This window comes from Verticillium nonalfalfae (genome assembly GCF_003724135.2).
Source record: "Verticillium nonalfalfae strain VnAa140/NRRL 66861 chromosome Unknown scaffold_44, whole genome shotgun sequence".
Taxonomy (NCBI): Eukaryota; Fungi; Ascomycota; class Sordariomycetes; order Glomerellales; family Plectosphaerellaceae; genus Verticillium; species Verticillium nonalfalfae.
The window spans coordinates 83315-99090 of NW_021167269.1; the positions used below are offsets into that span (position 1 = coordinate 83315).

Here is a 15776-nt window from a genome sequence, read left to right on the forward strand (position 1 = left end):
ACCCGACTCGCCATCCATCATCTCGTTCCATGCAGAGAACCTGTCACGGCCGAAGTACCAATGGCAGTCGTTCCGGACGGAATCCTTCTCTAGGCGATTCGATCATGCGGTGACCCACCCACCGTCACGATAGCACTCATTCATTCAGTGATCATTCAAACATGGCCCAGCGGTAGCCGCTTCCATCAGCTCACCAAGAAGCCAGACACCAGACACCATACACCGGACCCATCTGCTGCGATCATGTCGCAACCAGTGCTTCCGAACACATCAAACTTTCTTGCTGTCGCACTCGTCATCAAGAGGTCTCGCGATGGGCCCAACTTTGTCTTCCACTATCCTCCACACGTCGCTCCACCCCAGACTCATCAACCTCACCATGAGTTGGTCTCAGACTCTCGCGATAGCGATGACATTCTCCTCGAGCGTCTGAACAATGCCGGATCAAGGGACGAGCCTGTTGATCCCACCTCCAAGACGGATCATCTTTCACACCAGAATTGGGATGATCACCAGTTCACCGAGAGTGGCACTCAGCTGGTTCCCTGGGAGCGCGTCGCTGGCTTCCCTACGCAGGACCTAGCCAGCGTCTTGACCCCAGCCAAGTCATACCACAAGACGCTCTTCCAACTCTCACTGGACCCGTTGTACTGTGTTTCGTACCCCATCCACGTCCCCGAGAATGGCGTCTGGAAGAAGAAGAAGAAACAGCCAAAGACGGAAAAGGCCAAATCTACCAAGACAGATGACACCTACATAGTACCATCTGAAAACGATGTCTCGAGACAGAGCGGCGGGGAAACGCCAACGATTTCTGATGCAGCCCAGTCAGACCACAAGGACAAGGAGAAGGGAAAGGAAGACGAGGCAGAGGACAAGCGGGCCTCGATGACCATGTTCAATCTCGTCTTCATCATACACCCCAAGAAGCACGAAGTCAAAGAACTCGTTGCTACTTTATACTACAACATCATCAAAAAGGTCAACAAGGCCTACAAGTATAGCCAGCAGCACAGCGACTTCGTCTGGAAGGAGTCAAAACGTATCATTGCCCTCAAAGACAAGGCAAGAGAAGACAGTGAGCTCAACAGACCCTTGAGGCACAAGCCAACGCCCAGACAATGACTGACGAGCCAGAACGCAAAATGAGCTCTCTGTGGGCAGAGATTCTAATGTCGTCTTCACTGGCTGCTTCGGTACAGGATATCTACGAAGCTGTATCACAGAACAAGATTGCCGCTCTGCAGTTAGACACAGTGGCGGGGCCTTTGACGCCGTCTGTGCAGATTCCGGTACCGTTTTACGTCGCAGATCTGCCACAAGATGGCGAGGAGGGCCAACGCGGTCTCTGGCTCACGACGGCAAACTCGTTCACGGGAGAAGACACCATAGACGAGCCAGGCTTCCTGGATCGTAGCTTCGGACTGCTTCTCATGGAGGACGAGCGGAAAATCATTGCTGAGCTTCAAGCTGATCCGGATCCAACCACCGCTGCCATGGTGGAATTTGTCCGACTGTCCAAGCCAACGCAATCGTGAGTTCGCCGTCGTTCTCTGCTTGCTTATTTCACGAAACATCGCTTACACGATCAGATTCTTCCAAATCGGCCAAAGCAATATACTCTCACTCGGCCAGGTCCGCAAATACGCCCAGCACTTTATATTCTGGCGCCGCGCCATAGCAATCCCGCCGCTCCACGCCCGGGATGTCTACATTCTCTCGCCAAACAGCGACACGCGCAACCTGCCCCGCGCCAGCGTTGAATGGGCAAAGGCCTTCCCCCTCGCTCCGCCGCTGACAAACTTTCTGGCGGAGCTCTCCTACGCCCCCCGCCCTTACAAGCACTATTGCCCGAGCAAAGCACACCGTCCAACCTATCTCCTCATGCTCGGCTGGCTGATGCGTGGAGGCTGGGTCACGCAGCTCTGCACCTTTGCTTACGTTGTCGTCTGGCCAGAGATTCAATACGAGGTTGAATACGAGCTCGAGGCCGAGGAGCTGCGCCGCGCCGAGGATCCTTCGCTGGGCACCAGCGCACCGAGCTCGAGCCTCGAGTCTCTGGACGATGGTCGCCTCGCGTCGCCCGCGTCGCAGACCTCGCCCGCCGCCGGCGCCGGCACCGGCAACGGCACCGACACCCCCGCCGCCCCACCGCACGTGCCGACCATGAACGAGCAGGTCGCCGAGCAGGCGCGTCTCTCGCGTATCGCCGAGAAGACGCAGCGCGAGGCGGCCGAGAAGGCAGCGGCGCACGCACGTAAGGTCGTCCCGTCGGCGACGGAGCGCCCGTCCCTCAACGAGGCGGCGCACCTCGCCGGCATGACGCCGCGCGTCATACTCGACGCCAAAAAGGCCACGGGCAAGGACTCGCTGTACCTGTCGGCCATTGGGCGCCGCTTCCGCGACGATAAGCTCGCCAAGGCGTGGCAGCTGTACTGGAAGTACTTCAACGGGCAGTCGGCACTCGAGCGCATTGCGCTGCAGGAGGACATGAAGCGTAAGGAGGCTTGGACTCAACTAACGGCCATGAGCGAGTACCTCATCTGCGTTCGTCACTGGTGAGGCGGAGCATGGGCCAGCTAGCTACCAAGGATGTTGGGAAGGGGCGGAGTCTTTCTACGCTGCGTCGGCGTTGTACATGTCATAGGCTAGGGCATGGGCTAGATGCGGGAGCTTCGGCCGCCCAGTTTAAGTAGATGATACAGCTATGATGCACATGCGATGACGTGCTGCTGTTGGACGGCCCAGTTCGATGCTTTTTGAAACATCATGACGAAGGAGCTTTGAAAGTAGTTTCTGTGCGTTGTATGCGTAACGACCTACGTAGCTTGCTAAATAATCAAGGTATACCGTGAGGAAAACAAGAGAGAGAACAAGCCTCAGTTCGCCGATCCCAAATGCCTGGCCGCCGCCCCCAAAGGTATCACATCTGCCCGTCTGTAATGATTCCAAAATGCTGCACTATAAGAGGACCCGGTGACCGAAAGGAAATAGACGAGATCAAAAGATGAGGAAACAGGAAGATGCAACGAGTCGATGCCCGGCAGAGCCTGTCCGTCAGGCCCGTCGTCGTGATTCCTCTCCCGAGAAGAAAATTATAAGGAAAGGAACACTCAGCACAAGGCGTGCCCACTTCGTACTCATCCAGGCTCTGTGATGCAAACGCCTGATGCCGTGCAAGATCCCACCCCCCCCATGCGAACCCAAACATAAGCTTTAATGCAACAATCCAAGACAAGAGTAGGAAGAGAAATCAAAGGTCGAGCGACCTTTACTGCGTGAGGTCCATGCCGAAGTCGTCATCGCCCTTAAAGTTAAGCGAGACGTCATCATCGGGGTCATTCCAAAACTCATTAGCGCCAGTCAAGTCGCCGGTGACTGTGCCGTCGTCATTGTCGAGTGGGCTGCCGCCGAGACCGTCAGAAGGGTTCCCGGAGCCGTTGAGCGGCTCGCCGCGGAGATCGGTGTGATTGGGAACGCGCAGGCCAGATCCTGCTGTGCGCGAGTAGCCCAGGGCGTCGTTCTTGGAGATGGCCTCCATGAGCTCAGTTTGCATTCGTTTCTCGTCATCTGTCAGCTCAAAAGGGAAATGACCGCCGAGCTCGGCGATGATGTTCATGAGCTCCTCCTGCTGTTGAAGCTTGAGATGGAGCATCCACATCAGATCGCGAGACCAGCTGACAGCGCCGTTCAGAATATCGCCCTTGTTGGGTCCCTTGTCCTTGTCTTCCAGAGGCAGACCGGTCGTGATGTTGCCAGCAGCTCCACCTGTCGCGCGGCGAGCGCCAGGCCCAGCCAGGCCAGATGTCGCCTGGGAGGGGCTAGAAATACCAGACAGCGTGGGCGACAGTGGCGTTCCATTCTGAATCATCTTTCGAATCTTCTCGTCTTCGAGCCTGTGCGAAGGCACAAGCCTGCTCAAGTCTTGGATCCTTTCGTTGATGTTATCGCGGCGACGACGTTCAACGAGATTGTGAGACTCTCTTCGGCGCTTGCGCTTCATCTCTTGGGACGAGACTGCTGTGCCTTGCGACGCACCCAGCTTTGCAGGCATAGACGTTCCGCCCTTCATCATAACCTCGTTGAGGCCGGCCATACCGGGCTGTACAGGTGAGAACCCGGGATTGTACGATGCCGCCATGGGGTTGCTGGGTTGCATCCACTGTCCGGAGGGTGACTTTTCATGGATGCCCGGCGTGCGCACTGACTGGCTCGCGAAGCTGGTCGAGTCTTGCGAGCCCATGGAGACGCCGTGCATCGCGGCCTTCGCTGTCATCGGGCTGCGGGTGCTGGAACCCTTGCGCTGCATGGTCTGTGCCATCCGTTGCCTACTCTTGGCGTTGAGATAGTTGGCATCGACACCATCTGGTGTGAGGTCGGAACCTGCATGTGGTGATCCGGAGAAAGAGATGGGAGATTGCATCGATGCGCCCAGGGATTGGTGGTTGAAGCCCCCTCGGTAGTGGGAGTTGTAGCTGTGGACAAAGGGACTCTGGATAGGATCGCCATCAGGCGTGTTCGAGTAGCCATTGAGGTTTGAGTCCATGCCATGGTGAGAACCGTACATCGCCTGTGGGTAGCTCATGTTGATTTCAGACACCCCGCCGAGATCCTGGCCGTGCATGCCCCCTTGCCCGTCGGTTGGGCTGTTGAGGCCGTCAAGCAGCTCATCGTCGCCGAAGAGCGCCGAGCCGCTGGAAAAGGCGTTTGAAGAGTTGTTATTGTTATTGTTATTGTTGTTGTTGTTGTTGAAGTTGTTGTGGTATGATGAGGAATAGTTGCCACCCATGGCGAGGTCATTCGGATCAATACTTCCACCACCGTTGGTGCCGCCCCCGAACTGACCGAAGCCGTGCTGAGCCATTGTGGGGGATGTATTCCGTAGATTGTGAGGGTGAATTTCGTGTTGCTCAAATAGTTTTGCTTTGGTGCCTACGCACGCCGTCTGATGGTGTCTGGGCTGGGACGTCGATCACGGTCGAGCAGGTGCAACTCTGCCCCCCGATACAATTAAGGCTGCTGTAGAGACACCGAGTTAGCTCCAGAATAGATGTAGAGGTTGGCCGGGCGGACGTGATGGGCGACCACGACGGGATGGAAACCAGCTCGATGCGGGGTGGACGAGGAAAGGTGACTCACGTTGCGATGCTGCTTGGGGACTCGTTGCGAAGGTGCAAAACTGTCGCTCGTGGCAGGATGCTTGGGTACTTGAATATACGAGGCTCGAGTCGACGAGAACAAGGGAGGTGAAGCGGGTAACCGGGACACTCGGGGGGGGGGGAGGGGAACCGAGGCGAGTGTCGATGATGCCGGGCGGGCGGTCGGTCGAATGTCGAAACGTGGCGAGATGGGGCAGGGCTGCCGGCACGCGCGGGTAGTTGACCGGGTTCGTGTCTTTGGCGGCTTTGACTGGGTGGTCGCTGCTCCGAAGCCGAAAAGACGACGGCGCGCTTTTTTGATGTGACAGTAGTAGGGGCGCTGCGGTGCGGTGCGGTGTCGGGGAGGGGTTGTTGTTGGAGACGAGAGCTGGCAGAAGACGGTCTAGGCGAATCGGCTGGCGTGGAGGGTTAAAGTACCTGACTAAGGGCTCCAAGGGATGGAACTGCGGTATGGTACTTGGGTCGCAGGGATGACTTCGCCGGTCAGCGGAGCACTGCGCGACGAGGCGGAATGAACGGTTTGGTTTGTCGCTGCTGGCAGCTTGTCAGAGAAAAGATGCAGGCGGGAATCCAAGTTGCAAATAGAGACGAGGCGCGACAGAGGTGGTCAGCTCGCGGCGAGGCTGCTTGTACTTGTACTGAGGTAGGTGGGCATAAGGGAAGAAGCTGGGCGAGGGGGGGGGGGGGGGGGGCAAAGGCCTAAAGAGACTAGAGGGTTGGGTGGGTGAGGGTCTGGAGGGAATCTGAATGGGGAGCGGAGGGGCAGGGTGGTTTTGGTGTGACGATCCGCCACCAATTGTACCGCAACTCGCTGCACGATAAGGCAAGGTACACTTCAGCGTGTGTGCGTGCTATGTACTCACGGAATGAATCAGATGTGCTCGCAGCAGCCAGGCAAAGTCAGGCAGACGCAAGTAAGACGGCGCTTCGCTTGGCTTTCGAGGTTGCACAAGAAGCGAAATGGGAGAAGTGATGAGTCGCCGAAAAGAGGAGGATAGTCGGCGTAATTGGAGAGATGGTGTGCAAAGGGAAAAGGGATGCGATGTAATAAGAGCGGTGAGGTGGTGCCGGTGAGCACTGGCTGGCCGCACGAACAGCCTAGCTTGGTTTGTGTGCTGTGGCTTGCTCGAGAGCGGCTTGGTCTGAGGCCGAGTCGAGATGGGGCGGCAACAGGCGTGGTCGATATCGATGTCGAGCGTCGAGGGCAAGTTTGAGGCGAGGACAGCGGCGTGAGTGTACTGTGAGGATCAAGGAAGTCAGCCTGGGGGGTCCTTTTCTTGGAATTGTGGATGGGGCGCTAGGTGGGCGGATGTGGGTGTGGATGTGGATGGTATGGAGGCATGGAGAGGTATGGGCATGGGTATGGGCACGGAGGCGCGGAGATGCCATGATGTGGTAGCGGGCGGCTTGGTGCGTGAGTCAGTTTGCCGTCTACCTGCCTACCTCGCCAACCACTCACCCGCTCACTGTCAGTGAGGGAGGTCGAGCCAGGCAGAATCAGGCTACTGCTGTTGCCCGCCAGGCTGTAGGCTGTAGGCTGTCGGCTGTACCCAAGGCTGTAGGCCCAGGGAAAGGTGGTGAGGATGCCTGCCGGTGGATGGTTCCTTACCTCTCTGAATGGCGCCCGGTGTAACTCGTCTGTCCAACCTATGGCTTCTTCCAGATCCAAGTCTGATGCCAAGCCTCGGCGGCGGTTCAAGGTAGGTGCTGTTCTCGGTAGGAGCGGGGAGGGTCTGAAGGATGGAGACGCAACAGTCAGCCAAGCACCCTTATGGTCCAAGGTATCGACGTGAGACGCCCCCAAGGGAGCGAGTAGAATCTCGGGCCCGAGGCGGGAGGGACCTTACCATGGAGGAGACAGCTTGTGTCACCCGAATATTGCTCTGCCTGGCTTTCCTTCTCGTCCACTCGCTTCGCTTGTGAAGGACGACGGTCTTGGGCCCTTCTCACGATCTCTTGCAGTCTGGAAGCACTGTATGCTGTTTGCGCAATACTGTCGATGGGTAAATCTCTGTGGCGATGACCTGGGTCAAGTACGTGGACGAATGCGACGTGCCTCAGAAAGGAACCAGCCACGAAGGACGCGTCTCGCGAGGCCTTGCGCTAGCTTTTATACAAGCACACACGCACACATGCACACGGCTACCATCGAGGCGATACGGTGTCGTCGTCACCTGTCCCAAAGAGAAGCCTCGCCGTATCTACCTGACTGTATCCCCTGACACGCATTCTCTCTGCGAGGGTGTCGACCTGGCTTGCTAGTGCCCTCGACTTGGTTGCCTACCACTGATGGCTTCATCGACGAGTAGAACAAATGCCATCATGGATAAAGCCAAGAACGCGGCGAGGAGGGGTCCGCGAGGGACGGCCCCACGGGAGGGAGGGCACCAGTACGGGCCCGTACGCAGCGCCCGTGCAAGCCCGTGATCTCGTTGACCACTCAGGCTGAGACATGGGGGCACACCCACAATCGCCCTCCCAAAATACATCTACACTCCGTGCTGGCCTGATCGTCTGGGTTCCTCGCAGTCGTAAGCTGGTAGCGGGAAGTCCTCAGAACCCAGTCCATCAAGTACACACAACCGTGCTGCCCTGTCTGTTGCGTCATGTGTGGATGTGCGAGAGGTTCCCTCGTCGCCGGCGAGCACGCACTACGAAGACCCTCTGTTTCCAAGCGTCTTTTGACTGGGCTCAATCATGATATCGGTCGTGATCTCGAAATGTCAGACAGAAGCGAGATAGCCGCCACGCAAATAGGAGCATTTGCCCCGGCACCAAAAAAAAAGATGGGATTCTTCCCGCTCGCGTTACCATGAAGGAGTCGTCGTATCGCTACGTTCCCTGCCTCTCTCACCGATCGATCCATGGACGATATGAACCCCGCTGTTTGACCTCAGCCGACATCACCCAACCCACGTACTGTGTCCCTACAGCCACCCGAGAATATCGGACTGGGATCAGGGCGCCGTCCTTTCGTCTCAAGTCATTCGTGGTCACGCCGCCGGGCCATTCAAGGTTACACAAGACAGGCGTGGAAAGATGTGACTGATGGCAGTCTTCGTGGCATCATCCATAGCCTTCTGGCATGGTGGCTTTGTCGGCACTGCTCATCTTCATGCACGGCTATTGAAAACATCCACTCGGGTGAGGAGCAGACCTGCATGATGTGCATCGTAGCATCTCGTGGGGGGTGGCAAAGGCCATTGCCTCCGAATGTACCGGCATTCGGAATCGAAAACATGGGAAACAAGGAGAAAGCGAGGTGGGCAATGTCGAGCAGGTCCGATAGACTACGGGCGAGCTAACAGGGTGCTTGGGTGGTGGCATGATGAGGAGGCAGTCCCGTGGTCGTACACACCCCTTCCCCAAGAGCCTGGCAAGCCTGGCAGTTCCAACGTGTGCTTCCAAGTGAGACAAGCGAAGCTGCCTCATGCTGCCAATCGAATCATGTGCCACCGCTTACGTGAAGGGGACCCGCACCAGCCACTGCACATCCCGGGGCCTCCAGCCACTCTACTGAGAGCTCCCGCGTCTTGATGACCTCTCACCACCATCATACCCTCCATCCGTCTTTCTGCCTGCCCCGTATCTCCGACCGGCCAGCCCTCCCCCCCTCCCCTTTCCCACCGGCATTACCATCCCCGTCTGCCTTGACCACACCCTGATCAGCTCGACCTCTTGCCGGCTTGCTCGCAGTCCTACTTGACCTTGCGGCACGCGCGGGTATTGCGTTCTTGTCTGCCTTCTTGTACTGGAGAGGCTGTGGGTTGCTTCCCTCTCCACCTCATTTTCAGGCAATACACAGCTGGTTGCTCATAGGTACGCGGCGTCTTAGTCTGGGTTTCTCGAACCCGTTCAGTATCTCTGTGGACAAGACGCTAATACGGGATCGATGTTTCAGCAGCCCGACCGTCACCAGCCTCCGATCGAGCCTCGCTGAACAGCCTCAGCCCTCAGCACGTTGCGCGCGCGCCCCTCCGCTCTCGTGACTTGCTGCCCCCAGCAGCTTCGTCTCGATTCGTCTTAGCCCCCATTCACAATTCTGTACGGAACGTTGGTTCTGAGCACGCCTGATTACGCCTGTCAGATCACCGGGCCGCCCCTCGACATCTCCCCTGGATCGGCATCTTTCTCGCCTCAGGTCCCCACGCCTCTTCTGCGGTTTCACGACCACGCCCACCAAGCTGAGGTCTTGAACCCTCGTGCATCCTTGCCAGGGATTCGGGTACAAAGCGATCGGAGGCGACCATGGCATCTGCATCATTCCGCGACTCGCTGGGCTCGCTGGGCTGGGCGCGTCGTGACCAGGATGTACCAGTCAACACGGCTCAACAAAGCGGACTCATGTCGTCCCTACAGTCTCTGAACCCGTTCCAGGATCGGGGCTATGTTCAGCTGCCTACCACCGAAGGTCCGGGGGCTCCTCTTCCTGCTCCTAATAGGAGAGAGGAGGAGGAAGGCTGGTTTGTTTGTGAGTCAACCCAGAGTTGTCCCCCGTCTCGGCAGACCACGCGCGTGGTTGTCGATGTCCATGTCTCAGTGTCCCATGTGAACACTTGCGGACTGGTCTGCTGCGCGCCATCTCAACCGCACTTCCTTGGCCCTGGCTAACTCATGCGTACCTTGCAGTGAGCCGTTGGGATCGACTGATGATATTCGGCGCATGCAACTTGGCGGCACTCGCCTGCTTCGTCATCTGCTTTGCGCTCTTTCCGGTCTTGTCGCTACGCCCAACCAAGTTTGTCATATTGTACGTATTCCGCCTTGGCGCACGGCATGTCACCGAATGTGCAGTCTTGCAAGGCAGCAGGAGGCCCCCTCGTTTGTTTCCGATCCTGGCTAATATTCGGGCACAGATGGACTCTCGGTTCCATCTTCTTCCTCGCCTCCTTTGCGGCCATGATGGGGCCTATGGCCTACGTTCGGCATCTTGGGTCTGCGGAGCGTCTTCCCTTCACCAGCGCCTATTTTGGGTCTCTGGGCCTTTCTCTGTACTTCTCGCTCGGCGTAAGTCTGCTATCCTCGTGCTTTGGAGAGGACGCTAACCATTCGGTACAGCTTCGCAGCACGATTTTGACGCTGATTTCTGCCATCGTGCAGTTGGCTTGCCTCATCTGGTATCTCGTCAGCTACTTCCCCATGGGATCCAGCGGCATCCGCCTCGCAACGACCTTTGGTGCTCGACGAGCTGCGGCGTGGGTGTCGGGCTGATGGGCATGTTCCGCACACTTGAAATTCATGGCGCAAATGTACTACCAACCACCTCATACTCGGAGAATGCTCTCTGTACGACGAAACAAAGAAGGGACTTTCAGTGGATGGAAGACCTCGGGCATGATCAATGTATCCTAGTAACGAATATCACTCGGGCCTTTGTATTCTTCCCGACACGGGCAAGCAGAGACTTGTTGAACCTACAGTTGCAGCATACCGCGTTTGTTGGATGTGCCGCCCTGCACTCCTTTCTCTGATGGCCCGTGACCGCTTCGGCTTGAGTGAAACAACAGAAGAAAACCAAATCCTGTTTGAGCAGGACGGGTTTGTCGGGCCTAAAATGGACGTCAAACTGCAGTCATGAGGGCAAGACACAAAAATTAACAGCCCGTACGTCTTTACCTAATTCGGTACGTAAGATACCTGTCGTTTGCTTCTGCCTACCGAAACGGGAAGGTGGGCGGACAATTGGTGGACCGGCCGGCGGACACCGAGGAAGAGCACACACACACACATCAGGGCCCTGGTCTGACCACGGCGAGCCCAAGTGCAGCGCAGGTCCAGTCTTAACGAGTCAGCTCCCTGAACGCGGCCTGCGCGGTTTAGACGCTTTCTTTCGCTAATCTAAGCAGTGTTTACGCATCTTGAAACATCCGTGTAAGGCAATGGTAAGGCAGGGTGGTCAGTAGCCAAGTAGAGGGCCGAGGTAGGACTCCCAAGCCCCCCCCCCCCCCCCCCCCACGTCAGTCGGGTACAGGAGCCTGCCTGATGTGTGGCGGCAAGCGCAATAGCAGAGGTTCAACTGTTCAGCTGCTCGCCATGGTATGCATGGTAGCATGTACAGATACAGAGGACACGGACTCGATACAAGAGCTTTGCAAGGAGTCTAAGCCAGGCTCAAGTTCATGCGGTCATGATGTGTTATTGGCTTTGACCATTCGTGTGCATGGCCATGCTCCCGATGCCGAGACGGAGCACGGTGGCCGTGATCATATTCCAAGCCAAGCAGCTTCTGCTCCATGTAGATACACAGGCAGGCCTTGCTGACCGCCGAGCCATGCCGAAACCAGGCGCCAGTTGAATCACCTACCTAGGTACCTTAGGTAGTATGGCCTGCCTGCTCAGTCCGTCGGCCTGAGGCTCCAGATCCCGTTGCACATCCAAGTACCTTACCTTTCAGGTTGAGGGAGGTAAGGCACCTGAGGTAACCAACCAGTCGAGACTTGTTGCGTCCCCTCGGGGCCGTCTCATTCACTGAATCACTCACTTAGGTACCTACTCACCCACCAATGAATGATACCTACCGTTCACCTGCGCCCACCACGCCAGACCACACCACACCACACCCAACCCAACGGGAACACTCTCGACACGTCAAACGATTATCCCTACAACACGCGTTGTTCAGGCACCGACCAACTCCAGAACCCTTCTGTGCATCTCTCTGTCTGCCTTTTCTACGTCTCCGTACGGTCTGTTGCCCACTTCTTCCTCGCTGCCTTTGACCTCTTCCGTTTCTCTATCCTGCCCGCCATTCGTAACCGGTCGCGTGCCCACGACCACGACGGGTTGGGTTATCCTAGGCTGCCCTGTCCACTGACTGTGGAGCGAACGGGCGTTCAACTCCACCTGCAGTTAGATGCCAACCTGGTAGCGTTTGGAACTACGGCGGGCTTCAGCGACAAGGAAAAAAAATTTGTTTTCCCACAGCAAAAATCTCGGCTTGTTTAATTCGACCTGGTCGACGAGAAACTTCCTCCTCAACCACACTTTCACTGCACGAAGCCCTTCCCCCCTCCCCCCTTCCCGTCCCTCTCTCTTCGCCAGGCCCTCCCGTCTCGTTCAACGAACCTCGCCTCTTTTTGCAGGGCACACACGATCAAGGATCGAAATTGCTCGCTGCGCGCACTGAGGGGTCGGTTCTCACCTCTGGCCGGTTTCCGATTCCCCGAGTTTACTGCGACTTTGCTCAACTGCTGCCCTGCCTGCCTGTCTGCCTTCCTCACCAGGTACCTACCTACCTACCTAGCAGCTTCAGGCCCCGTGCGCTACGAGTCTACCCGAACTCGCCAATCGAACCTCGCGTTTTACGGCAGTCGAGATTTTTCTCTCCCTACCTCGCCTACAGTCGAACTTCCTTCTTCCACGCCTGGCCCTTTCACCACACCACACCACACCACACCACCTCACAACCACCCCTTCTGGCATTCCTCGTCACCCCGAAGGAATCCCACCCTGCGAAGCTACCCAATCTTTGTCCTCCTTTCTGGGAACGAGCACTTCGTCTCCGTCATCCGCTTTCGCCTGTTTTTTCCCGCCTCGGATCGCGGCAACGTCGGCCCGTTCGTACTCTCTGTAGGCACACACCGGCAGCCCACAACCAAGGTGTTGAGCGGCCGCCACTGCTCCTCCAGCGTGTCACTTTCTTCCAGTGACGCATTCACGTCCGTACTTCGGATACGGTCAGGACGGATCTGGTGATTGTCCGTCCTTGCCGCCGCCGCCGCCTCCTGTTACTAGCAGGACGAACAACAAATTGCATGTCATTTGACGCAAACACTGGACACTCACAGTCGACGGTAGCCATGGCCACCTCGTCGAGTTTCTCCTACGCGCAAGCTGCCAAGGGGCAGGCGCCCAACGTCACATCTGCGACTACGACCCAGTCGGCCTCAGCGCCGGAGGACCACATTGCTGATATCAAAGACACCATCAAGAACCAGTCGGCTGCCGACGAGCAGAGCCCCAAGTCAAATGACGCCTCTCCAAAGGATCGAAGAGGTGAAGAGGCCTCTGCGGCCGAGCAAACCGACTCTGCCCCCGCGCAGGAGAGCACTCCTGCCTCAACAGCCCCCACCGACATGGGCTCAGCATCCGCTCCTGCCGTGAATGGCACTGGACGGGATGACGACGAGACAACCACGGAGACCTTCCACTACCGCAGCGACAAGAGCGCCGCGCGCTCTTCCAGCTCCTCCACCCGCGTCACCGACGAGAACGACGGCAAGAAGGGCCAGCGCAAGGGTCGGAAGGGTAAGGCCGCCACCAACGGGGAGGCCGATAAGAACAAGGACAAGGAGGCCGAGAAGGAAAAAGAGCAGCCCAAGATCGAGCTCACAGAGGCGCCAATGCCGTCTGTAAACATCTGGACACAACGGAAGGAGGCCCAGGATGCCAGGGTCAAGCCAAGCTCTGCGCCCGCAGGCGCTCAGACCACTGCTGCTAAGGCCGATGGCTCGGTTGCCTCGACCGAAACGTGGGGCAACTCGCAGGATTCCAAGAAAAAGTCCAAACTTGCCGACTCTGTCGACTCTTCCTCGACCAGTGCCGCCCAGACTGGACCTGCAAACGGTGTCAAGCAACCAAGAAAGGCTGCCGAGGAGGTTCGCACCGAGGGCGAGACATCGAGGAGGACCGGTGCCCGCGGCTCGCGTGCGGGCGACAAGGCCGATGCGCTGCCCCCGGTCGGCGATGCTACCTTCTGGCCTACGCCTGAGACGGCTATCAAGGACGACAAGCGCAAGCCCGCCGAGAAGACGGAGCGTACAGAGCAACCCGAGGCTCACGATGACAGTGCCGGTCAGAAGTCGAGGGAGAAGAAGCAGTGGTCTCGCATGGACTTTGTGCCGACAGTTAACTTTGAGACTCCTGTCCCTGCCATGCGCGGTTCTCGTGGCGGCGGCCGCAACGGACGAGGCGGCCGTGATGTCTCCACCAGGGGTGGTGGCAATGCCACATCCGCCAGTGCCGCGGACCGCAGCTCTGAAGCCCCTGCCGGCAACGCAGTCAAGGGCGGCAGCGACCAGCGAGAGAAGTCCAAGGACGGTGCCGCGCCTAGCAGGCCGACTTCCGTCCCCCCATCGACCACCAGGCATACCGAGGCGACTCGTCCTAGGGAGTCGAGGAAGAACGCGTCACGGCCTAAGGACGCCAGCGCTGGCGTAAGTTGATGTCACCCTATTCCTCATGGCTTTCGGTGGCAGCCAAGCATCTGGAACCCGAGCTAACCACAATTCCAGGAGCACACTGCCCCCCGCGGTGATGGTCGAGGGGAGAGGGGCGGCCGCGGCGGTTACCGTGGTCGCGGCGGGCACCAAAACGTGCCTCCCCACAACCAGCAAGGCTCTTTCAACGCCAATGCTGGTGCCTTCGCCGCCCAGCCTGTGCCCTCTCGCCATCAGCAGTTCACGAGCCCTCCCCTGCCCCAGGGCAACTCCTTCCCCCAGAGCTTCGGGTCAGCGAGGCCCTCTGGTCGTGGCGGCAATCGGCAGTCTACCGCATCGAACTACTCGCATCGCACCAACGGCAACGGCAACCGCCCGCGCCCCATCTCGACCTCGGGCAACATGGGATACACCTGGGATTCTTACCCCAACATGCCCATGACGGCCCCTGTCTACCCTCCTCAGCAGGCATTTGACTTCCACGTCAAGCCTGTTCTGACACAGCAGGTTGATTTCTACTTCTCTCTGGAGAATCTGTGCAAAGATCTTCACCTTCGCAAGAACATGGACTCGCAGGGCTTCGTCGCTTTGTCCCTCATCCATGGCTTCCAGCGCGTCTTCCAACTTTGCGGTCCCAACCTGCACCTTCTGCGTGCTGCTGTCGCTGAGTCTACGACTATTGACTACGTTGTCGGCAAGGACGGGCTCGAACGCGTGCGCGCCCGCGATCACTGGCAGAAGTTTGTGCTTCCCACAGATCAGAGGTCTGAGGCCGCTCAGACCGACGGGCCTGAATCCTTCCACAGCTACTCTCTCGATCAGCAGGCGATCCGTGACCCGGCGGCAACCGACTACCCTCTGGGTTCGCCCCCTCTCTACGTCAACGGGATCAACGGCCATGGATACGACGGCCTGCCGCTGATGAACGGAGCCTATCACGGCGAGGCCAATGGCCAGCTCTCTGCTGCGGTTCCCGACTTCCAGCCGAGCAGTGCCTTTGCGGACCAGCACCAGGAGCAGGTCAACGGCGACGTGAATGGCACCACACCCGCCGCTCAGGCGCAGGTGAACGGTACGCATGGCGAGTCACAGGTCGAGGCCCTCCAGTCGTAGAGTGGCGAAAGTGTCTGCCATGCCAACTGCGGTGAGGCGCAAGCAGACAGAAATGTTGCACCGGATCATTCTCGGGTGCACATATGTGTTACGAGTCGATTGCGAGGCTTGACTCCCACGAGCATGACCACGGACGATACACCCTTGCATAATGACACGAAGCAGCTCGTTCTTGATGATTTTACTTATTTCGACTTTTGCAAAAGGGCTTTCGGCTTGCAGCCAAGGGCCGAGGCAGGACATGTCCACGCAGACATGAAGATTCTCTACCGGTTCTGGGTGGACTACCTTGCCGGGGAGGGCATCGATACCGCCATGGTCGCAGATTTCTGTAGGGCGGCCATGT

The 15776-nt window shown here is 58.0% G+C and overlaps 4 protein-coding genes across 4 annotated transcripts; 3 read left to right on the top strand and 1 right to left on the bottom strand.

Moving 5' to 3' along the window:
* Nucleotides 1-243: 243 nt before the first annotated feature.
* NPR3 (Nitrogen permease regulator 3) lies at nucleotides 244-2562 on the top strand (the record flags this gene model as incomplete). Its single annotated transcript, XM_028640466.1, has 3 exons — nucleotides 244-1078; nucleotides 1138-1534; nucleotides 1593-2562. The coding sequence occupies 3 exons, from the start codon at nucleotides 244-246 to the stop codon at nucleotides 2560-2562; spliced, it is 2202 nt and encodes a 733-aa protein (XP_028495334.1).
* Nucleotides 2563-3271: 709 nt separating this feature from the next.
* On the bottom strand, nucleotides 3272-4864 carry D7B24_006335 (uncharacterized protein; the record flags this gene model as incomplete). The annotated part of the gene is made up of 1 exon (XM_028640467.1): nucleotides 3272-4864. One exon carries the CDS (start codon nucleotides 4862-4864, stop codon nucleotides 3272-3274), a length of 1593 nt encoding a protein of 530 aa, XP_028495335.1.
* Nucleotides 4865-9407: 4543 nt separating this feature from the next.
* SFT2 (protein transport protein sft2) lies at nucleotides 9408-10370 on the top strand (the record flags this gene model as incomplete). The annotated part of the gene is made up of 4 exons (XM_028640468.1): nucleotides 9408-9630; nucleotides 9789-9909; nucleotides 10016-10166; nucleotides 10218-10370. The coding sequence occupies 4 exons, from the start codon at nucleotides 9408-9410 to the stop codon at nucleotides 10368-10370; spliced, it is 648 nt and encodes a 215-aa protein (XP_028495336.1).
* A 2588-nt stretch (nucleotides 10371-12958) lies between these two features.
* D7B24_006337 (uncharacterized protein) lies at nucleotides 12959-15430 on the top strand (the record flags this gene model as incomplete). Its single annotated transcript, XM_028640469.1, has 2 exons — nucleotides 12959-14314; nucleotides 14393-15430. 2 exons carry the CDS (start codon nucleotides 12959-12961, stop codon nucleotides 15428-15430), a joined length of 2394 nt encoding a protein of 797 aa, XP_028495337.1.
* Between the last annotated feature and the right edge of the window lie 346 nt (nucleotides 15431-15776).